The sequence below is a fragment of the Atta colombica genome, unplaced genomic scaffold, assembly GCF_001594045.1.
Source record: "Atta colombica isolate Treedump-2 unplaced genomic scaffold, Acol1.0 scaffold11, whole genome shotgun sequence".
In the NCBI taxonomy this organism is placed as follows: Eukaryota; Metazoa; Arthropoda; class Insecta; order Hymenoptera; family Formicidae; genus Atta; species Atta colombica.
The window spans coordinates 1,151,680-1,160,270 of record NW_017259195.1 but is presented as its reverse complement, the minus strand read 5'-3'; the positions used below and the strand labels follow the sequence as shown (position 1 = coordinate 1,160,270).

At 31.7% G+C, this 8,591-nt stretch overlaps 1 protein-coding gene across 1 annotated transcript in view; it reads left to right on the top strand.

Moving 5' to 3' along the window:
• The window catches only part of LOC108693801 (facilitated trehalose transporter Tret1-like), a 23,399-nt gene extending 16,134 nt beyond the window's left edge, over positions 1–7,265 (top strand). Inside the window, exons 3-6 of the mRNA XM_018202949.1 lie at positions 2,426–2,631; positions 3,100–3,513; positions 3,871–4,448; positions 6,919–7,265. Coding sequence (XP_018058438.1) covers positions 2,426–2,631; positions 3,100–3,513; positions 3,871–4,448; positions 6,919–7,245 — 1,525 coding nt within the window. The 3' untranslated portion in view covers positions 7,246–7,265. The remainder of the gene's footprint in view (positions 1–2,425; positions 2,632–3,099; positions 3,514–3,870; positions 4,449–6,918) is intronic.
• The last annotated feature ends 1,326 nt before the right edge of the window (positions 7,266–8,591 follow it).

Here is an 8,591-nt window from a genome sequence, read left to right as displayed (position 1 = left end):
AAATATATAAAATATGTCCTTACATATTTATACATCCCTCTTTCTTCTATAAAATTATTTTTTAGTGTAATAATAACAGAAATAATAACAGTAACGAAACATAAAAAATAAAGGGATAATTTTCGCATTGTTTGTTTTAGAAAAAAAAACATATAAAATTTTGAAAACATAAAAAAATTGTGTATATATAATTATGCATAATTTTATATATATAATTATTACGTAAATAACTTTTTTACATTTCTTTAAATTTGATTTTTTTCTAAAACAAATAATGCGAAAATTATCTTTTTAATTATTTTTAATGTTTCCATATTACTATTATCACTTCTATTACTCTAAAAAGTAATTTTACAAAAGAAAAAAGGATATATAAATATGTATGGACTTATTTCATATATAATTATATATTTATGAATATTTATGCGTGTTTATGTATGTTTATACATATTTATACACATTCATACATAAAAAAGTTTTTACCGGGAAATAATATAAAATTGAAGAATGACGACTTTTTATCGAACTTGAGTGTTTCAATTTCAATTTTGTGAATCCTTCTCTTTTTCAGTTTTTATGCTAGATAAGATTATCAGTCTAATGGGGAGAGTTCCATTCTCCATCTCCATTCCATTTCAAATATTGTGACCATGAACATTTTTAAATTCTCGTTAGATATGTGTCTTTATTAGTGTATACAGACTTTTTGATCAAATATATACTACTAATAATCGTGTAAATACTACTAATAATCGCGTCTCCAGATAATATGACAAACGTATGCCAACATGAGCAAATATTATAATACATATATATGACATAATTATCCATATCGAATGTAGATCAGTATTTAACGAATATGTGCAAAGTTGACGTATATACGTCGTCTGGAGGCGTTTTTATAGATAATATCATTTGCTCATATTTTATATAACATATATAAAATATATATTGTTATTATACCAGGTGTATAAGCTTAAATCTGCTGTTTGCTCATAGGTGGCATTAGTGAGCGTTACAAAATTACCCTGAGCACACAACATACTTTTTTTATGTGTTTGACATCTGTCAACATTAACCAGTGCACATCATCAGCAATTTCATACAACATTTTTTCTTTCATGTCTAGTTTTTTGCTTAAAAAAAAGCATATGCGGAAAGCTTTGCTTTTCTGTTTCAATTTGAAGAAATCGGCTGCCGAATCGCATCGAATGCTTGTGGAGGCCTATGGCGACAATGCTTTATCGGAAACAACGTGCAGAGATTGATTTCGCCGGTTCAATGCTGACAATTTTGACCTGAGTGACAAGAAGCGTGATCGGCCTAGGAAGGTTGAGGACTGTCAATTGCAAGCTCTTTTGGACGAGGACGATACCCTATCGCAAAAAATGCTTGCTGAGCAATTGGGTGTTTCTCAAGCAGCCATTTTCATGCGGCTACATACCATGGGGAAGGCATTCAAAAAATCGGAAAATGGATGCCGCATGAACTGAACGATAGGCAGATGGAGCGACGCCAAAACACATGCCAAATTCTGTTTGCCAGACAAAAAAGAAAGTCGTTCCTGCATCGGATTGTGACAGGCGATGAAAAGTGGATCTATTTTCAGAATCCTAAACGCAAGAAATCTTGGGTTGACCTCACTCAACCATCAACATCTTCCTCAAGACCAAAATCGCTTCGGACGGAAGATGCGTTTGGTGGGATCAGGAGAGTGTCATCTACTACGAGCTGTTAAAACCTGGTGAAACTGTTAATGCTCACCGCTATCACCAACAACTGATCAAATTGCACCGTGCTCTGCGTGAAAAAAGGCCGCATTATTATCGGAAAAGACATGACAAGCTGATTTTCCTCCACGACAACGCACCATCACACGTCAACAATGGTCCAAAACTACTTGGAGACACTCAACTGGGAAGTGCTATCCCATCCCATTTACTCACCAGACCTGGCACCTTCTGACTATCACCTGTTTTCGTCGATGGGCCACGCGCTCGCTGAGCGACACTTCGATTTTTATGAAAACGTCCGAAAATGGCTTGATGAATAGTTTGCCTCGAAAGATGAGGAATTTTTTTGGCGTGGTATACACAAATTGCCCGAAAGATGAATAGGGAAAAATATATAGTTAGCGAGAGCAAGTACCTTGAATAAATTTGTTTTTGCTTCCTAGGAAAAAAAATGTGTTTTTCTGACTAAAAAACAGCGGATTTAAGCTTATACACCTGGTATACATATATATTGTTAAGAAAGAGAGCTCTAATACAAGTTCGTTTTGTGAAAATTTTAATATTTATTAATTTAAATAATAATTGATATATCTATATATAATATTAAAAGAATTAGATATTAAACTCATTGCATTTTTAATACACTATTCATTTAGTACACTACTCATTGAATTTTTTTCTCTGTATTTTAGAAATGATGACAAAACATCAGTTATGAATGAAGAAGTATATATTTCTAAACTTCGACAAGCAATACCACAATGTTGCGCAGTTGGCGCTAAAAATTTACTCCTGATTACTTTCGGTACAACCTTGGGATTCTCAACTATCCTTATCCCGGCGTTACAAAAGGAGGATTCGGACATCAAAGTCACAATGGAGGAATTAACATGGATCAGTAAAGAACTATTTTTAAATATAGCATGTCAAGAGAATGCACAACATAGAATTATTTTAAAAATTTGTGTTCTAAAATATAATATTTTTCTTTTATCTATCAAGGAGATTCCCTTCCTTTTTTCTTATAATACTCCTTCATTATGATATTTAAGTTTATTAATTTAAATTTATTAATTAATTTTAATAATTAAATTTTATGATAAGTTGTAATATTAGTTCGTCATATTATAATTATATCGTCATATTAAAATTATTCAACATTTAAATTATTAATTTTAATTATCATTTTACTATATACATTTACAATTTAACTGAATAATTTAACTGGATGTCATATAATAATCTTATTTACTGTATCTGCATCAAAATAATTATCATCTCTCTCTCTCTCTCTCTCTCTCTCTCTCTCTCTCTCTCTCCCTCCCTCCCTCCCTCCTGTTTTCATTATTAACATATCCTCTTCCAGGCAGCCTGAACTTATTTCTCGTGCCAATCGGCTGCTTAGCGAGTGGACCGGTATCACAGTATTTGGGTAGAAAACGAACAATGATGCTGGCAAATATACCGTTCGTCGTGGCCTGGCTGATATATTACTACTCCAGCAATCCCGGAATGTTGCTTGCGGCGCTCGCGATAACAGGCTTGACAGGAGGCCTCCTCGAAGGTCCAGTTATAACTTATGTCGCTGAGGTAACGCAACCCTATCTGCGAGGGATGCTCTCTGCGACTTCCTCAATGGCGGTGATCCTGGGGATCTTCACGCAAATGTTGAGTGGCAGTTTGGTCCACTGGAGAACGGTGGCGCTAATCAATCTGATTTATCCGATTCTGTGTTTTCTCGCTTTATGCTTGGTGCCCGAGAGTCCACACTGGCTCGCCGGTAGATTATCAATCAAATCATTTGTTATTGATTTGACAAATTTGCCAAATTTTTATTATTAGCTTATTTTTATTCTTAATTTCTTAAATTATTTATTTGTTACTTATTTAATAAATATTAACCAATTATTATTTATCTTTCTTCTCAAATATAACAATTACGAAACGAGCAATTATGATTAAATATTTTAACGATTTAATAGAATATCGTCAGTAGAATATCGTTGTTTTAAACTTTTTTCATCATTTTTGGAAGAAATAAATATTATAAATATATGTAGCCTAATCTTGTATGAAAATATTTTTAAGAGTTATTAGGTTTAAGTTTTAAATAATACAGAAAATTGATTTCTTCTAGTTAAAGGTCGTCTCAAGGAATCAGAACACGCTCTCTGCTGGTTGCGCGGTTGGGTAAACCCGTCTTACGTGCATAATGAATTTGGAGCGCTTTGCGAGGCAATTCAGAAGCCGACCGATAATACCGGCTCTGAAAAGGAAAAGATTTGGCAAGCCTACACGAATCGAACTTTCTACCAGCCTTTCTTTTTGGTCAGCTCGGCATTCTTTATCAGTAACTTCGGCGGCTGCACGACCCTGCAGACTTTCGCCGTTATAATATTCGCGAAATTGAACGCACCAATCGACAAATACACTGCCACGGTATTCCTGGGCATAGCCCAGTTAATAGGCATCACAATATGCGTACTAACAATCCATCTTATGGGAAAACGCAAGCTGTCCTTCCTTTCGGTCGGCGGTACCGGATTATGCTTCCTCACTACCGCTATCTATGGTTATTTAAGCAATGCAGATTATTTGGACGGGATTAAATACAGCTGGGTACCTACTACCTTCATGATAGGCGGTGCTTTCATGGCAAACATTTGCATCAGGACATTGCCTTGGATTCTCGCTGGAGAGGTGTTCCCCGTAAAAGTACGTGTATTTTACATTATTATTTATAGAATCCGATCTTTTTATCGAACTTTTACCGAAACTGAAAACGAACATTCATTATGTGTTTCAGTTTCGACTATAGCTCTTTTTCATAAATATTAATTTTGTTTATGTGTAATTATTGTTTTAATAAATTAAATTATAATTTACGAAGAAGTACTTATATACAATATACATTCTTTCAAAATTGATACACAACCGAAATTTCGGTTTTCGTTTTCGGCTTAATTTTATTGTTTAATAAATTATGATATTCATGAAGAAAAAAATGTGATATATGAGGATGTTTATACATATGACCTTTATAGGATTCCTATTTTTTAATTTTGGTTTCGATTTCAATTGAAATTGACATGTAGCCGAGTGTTCAGTTTTGGCAAAAGTTTCGATCGGAATCTAATTATTTATATTTTTCTTTTAATACTTTCAAGTTTTAATCTCTGAAATTATTTAAATTCCATTCACATTTAATTACCAAACTACTTCTCTTCTATTAGATTATTAAAAAAGGTTTGAATCACTTTTCATTCTTCGGTTTTTACTTACAAATTTATTCTGAAATAACGACAATTATTCCTCAAAATACAGACTATCACGTTTAATAACCATTCACCAATCTGCTAATTATCGAATTTCATCTCGGTACTTCTTTAGATGAGCTTTAACTTTTTTGACAGTCGTCCTCGATATAACTACACACAGTATGATGGACACACTGAACTTTTTTCAGTGATCTGCAATTTTTAGTACGTATATGCCAGTTGTACAGGAATATGATAGACATATTAGCTTATGAATAAGCTTAATAGAAATTTAAATTTAAGAATCTGTCTTATCAGCTCTATTGTGTATTATCAGGAATATGATGGCAAGTCATGTGATCTAGAATCCACTACATCAAAGAAGCTCAAGTCCTCACTGTGTGTACTTATATTGTGGCAAGACTGTATATGACTGTATAGCAGGGGCAATAGGACCGTCTAGACCAATGTTGAGATTTACTTGCATTTCGACCGATTTTCAACTTGATTTCTGCTCCTTGCTTCAACCTAGCCTAAATGTCGATTAGCTCCTTAAAAAAAGAGGCAGGAACCAACCAAGCTGAAAATTGGCCGAAAAATGCGTAAATCCCAGCACTGATCTAGACCAGTAAAATCGAAAATGAAATTGATTATTGGCGAATTATTGAATCTGGTCTTTAATTTTAAAGAATATGTCGTTGTTTTTGAAATATTTGTATATGAAAATCATTTTCCATGTAAAAATTGAATGATGATTTAGAATTTTTTTAACAAACTAATATTAACTTAATAATCAACTGATCTTTCCAAATTAAATGAAGATTGAATTATTATTAGAACGCTTATAAACATATATTTTTCTTAATCTCACAAGAGAATCACACGAAGTGTTAAATTCTGATTTTAATAAATCTTTGTATACATAGGTTACATAAAAAGATGAATTTAAAAACTATTAGTTGCGGCGAGAAAGCGATTTAAAGGGAGTGAAATCATTCCTTATAACGGGCTTTTTTTGGTGTATCTTAAAAATTATTCAAGATATCAAAAAATGTTTTATACAAAACTTTTACAACAAAATTACTTCTATTCATCCATGTCAATAATATTTTTGAAAATATTTTTAATTAAAAAATGTTTAAAAATATTATTGACAAATAATTAGAGATAATTTTGTTGTAAACTTTTTATATAAACTTTTTTTGATATTTCGAATAATTTTCGAGATATAATGGAAAAAATTAAAAACCATTTTACCACATAAGGAGTAATTTTATTCAAACCATTTTTTCGCTGCAATAAACATTTTCTAAATTCATCTTTTTATATAATTTCTCTATTTAAAATGTCAAACAGAAGCGTACAGAAAATAACCTATCCATTTAATATGGATATTTGTCCCTGCATTATACGATAAAAACTACTAAAAAACTTAGTTGTTTCTGTTCGTATACAGGATACTTTAAACGTGGATATACTTTGCTTGAAGAAACGCATAGAATGTCCTTTGAAATACGGACAGAAATCATAGTTTTACAGTAACTAATAAATGCAGATATGTTGCTAGTTATACACTCACGTTACAAATGGACATTTGATGTGTCACAAGCAATATTGTCAAGAACGTGTAAATCTCGTGCTGGTAATTGCACATTCGTGATTATACTAGATACATATATAATTCCTATTGTACATATATTGCGAACACAAAATTGTGCTCACTGAAACATAAATATTTTTTATCTACAAATTTATTGTACTCATAAAGCTACAAAGTACGATTCGATTCTCGCAGATGTTGTATCCGCATCTAATGATTTCTATTGTAAATTCTAACTAGGGCTACAAAGTATATACAAAGATTCATTTAAAACCAGAATTATCACTTCGTGTGATTTTCTTGTCAATTTCGATTTCGAATTCATCAGGTACGCAGCAGCGCAACTGGCGCGGCTGGTATGATTGCCTACATCATGGCGTCGATCGCGAATAAAACCTTTCTCTATATGGAGAACAGCATGTCGCTACCCGGGACGATTTTCTTCTACTCTATGATCAATCTTGTTGGTTTGTGTCTACTATACGTGATATTACCCGAGACCGAGGGTAGAACTTTACAAGAAATCGAGGAGCATTATGCCGGTATACAGAATTTAAAGGATCGACCGAGAAAGGAGCAAAAGGCCACCAAAGAAAAATGGGCAGTCGCGAATCCAGCAATCGTACACGACGAGAGTACCGAAAGTAAATTGTAAGTCGAAAATCGGCTAACAACTCTTTCGAATTAAACTACATTATTAAATACCTATATTATTGCATTTTAAAATAAAATTATCTCTATCAAAAAACGTTATGATTGCCACAACAAAAATTATTATATTTTTCTTCCATTAATACAATTTGGTTGTAAAAACTTTATAGTACGGTTGTGGTATAACTGTAGTATGGTTATAAATCGCAAGATAGAATATCTTAACAGTTTATGACCTGATTTTTCATTATTTGGTTAACTTATAATATTTTATCAATAAGCTTCATCTGTGACGATGTTATAAATGAAGTCCAATGAAGTCCAATGAAGTCCACGGGAAACATCAAGTTAAGCTTAAGCATAAATGAATCAGATAATGAAAAATCGGTCCTGTGGTCATACTATAGTTCTTACAATCAAATCGTATTGATGGGAGAAAAATATTATTTTCAATCGTGGCAATTTTTTTTTCGTATTATTTGTTTTATTATACTTTAAAGTAGAGAGAATTATGCAATTTTCTTTTACGTATATCTATGATGCTTGCAAAATTATAGATATTTTTTTAATAAGGACTATATAATTGCGGATAATATTTAAATTTAGTTAATATATGTATAATTCCGGTTATAGTATGGACTTAAGTATACAATTGTGCGGCTTACTTTGCTACTTAATGCAAATTACATGTTAGACGAGAAAAAGTTGTTTCGTGAATAGATGAATAGACATCTACAATGTAAGGAGGAGCAAGAAGCGGGAAATCAAATTCTTTCGAGGAAAATTTCCGAGAAAAGATTAAAGAAATAATATGTTGAAGAAATAGTTGAGGAAATAATATTTTTATTTATTTTATATTATTTAAAAGAGAGACGCGATTGCCAAAGCATTATTGATATTACTGCAGATATTACTGCTGACTAATCTCTAGAAATGCAGAAATTGATTTTTTTTATTTTAACTGGACTCAGTGAAGTTTCTCAAAATATCATCACATTTGCCATATTTATCACGTTTGCCATGTACTAAATTAACTAAATAAAAAAAACAAAAAATTTGGATTAAAAAAATAAATTTCTAAAGCTTAGCAGAATATTTGACAGACTTATTTTGTTGACTTTTAAGATTTATTTTTTCATTATTGCTTAGGGAAACTTTTACATTTTATAAAGATTCTTGCATTCTTTTATTGCGATTGAATATATTGACACATAGGTTTATAAAAAAAATTAAGGAAATAACAAAAACGAAATAGAAATAAGCATTATAACGCTATTGCGTATTTCATATCATTCTTCTCTGTGATGAATTGACAATTTTTAATACTAAACGTAGAATATATGTATATAT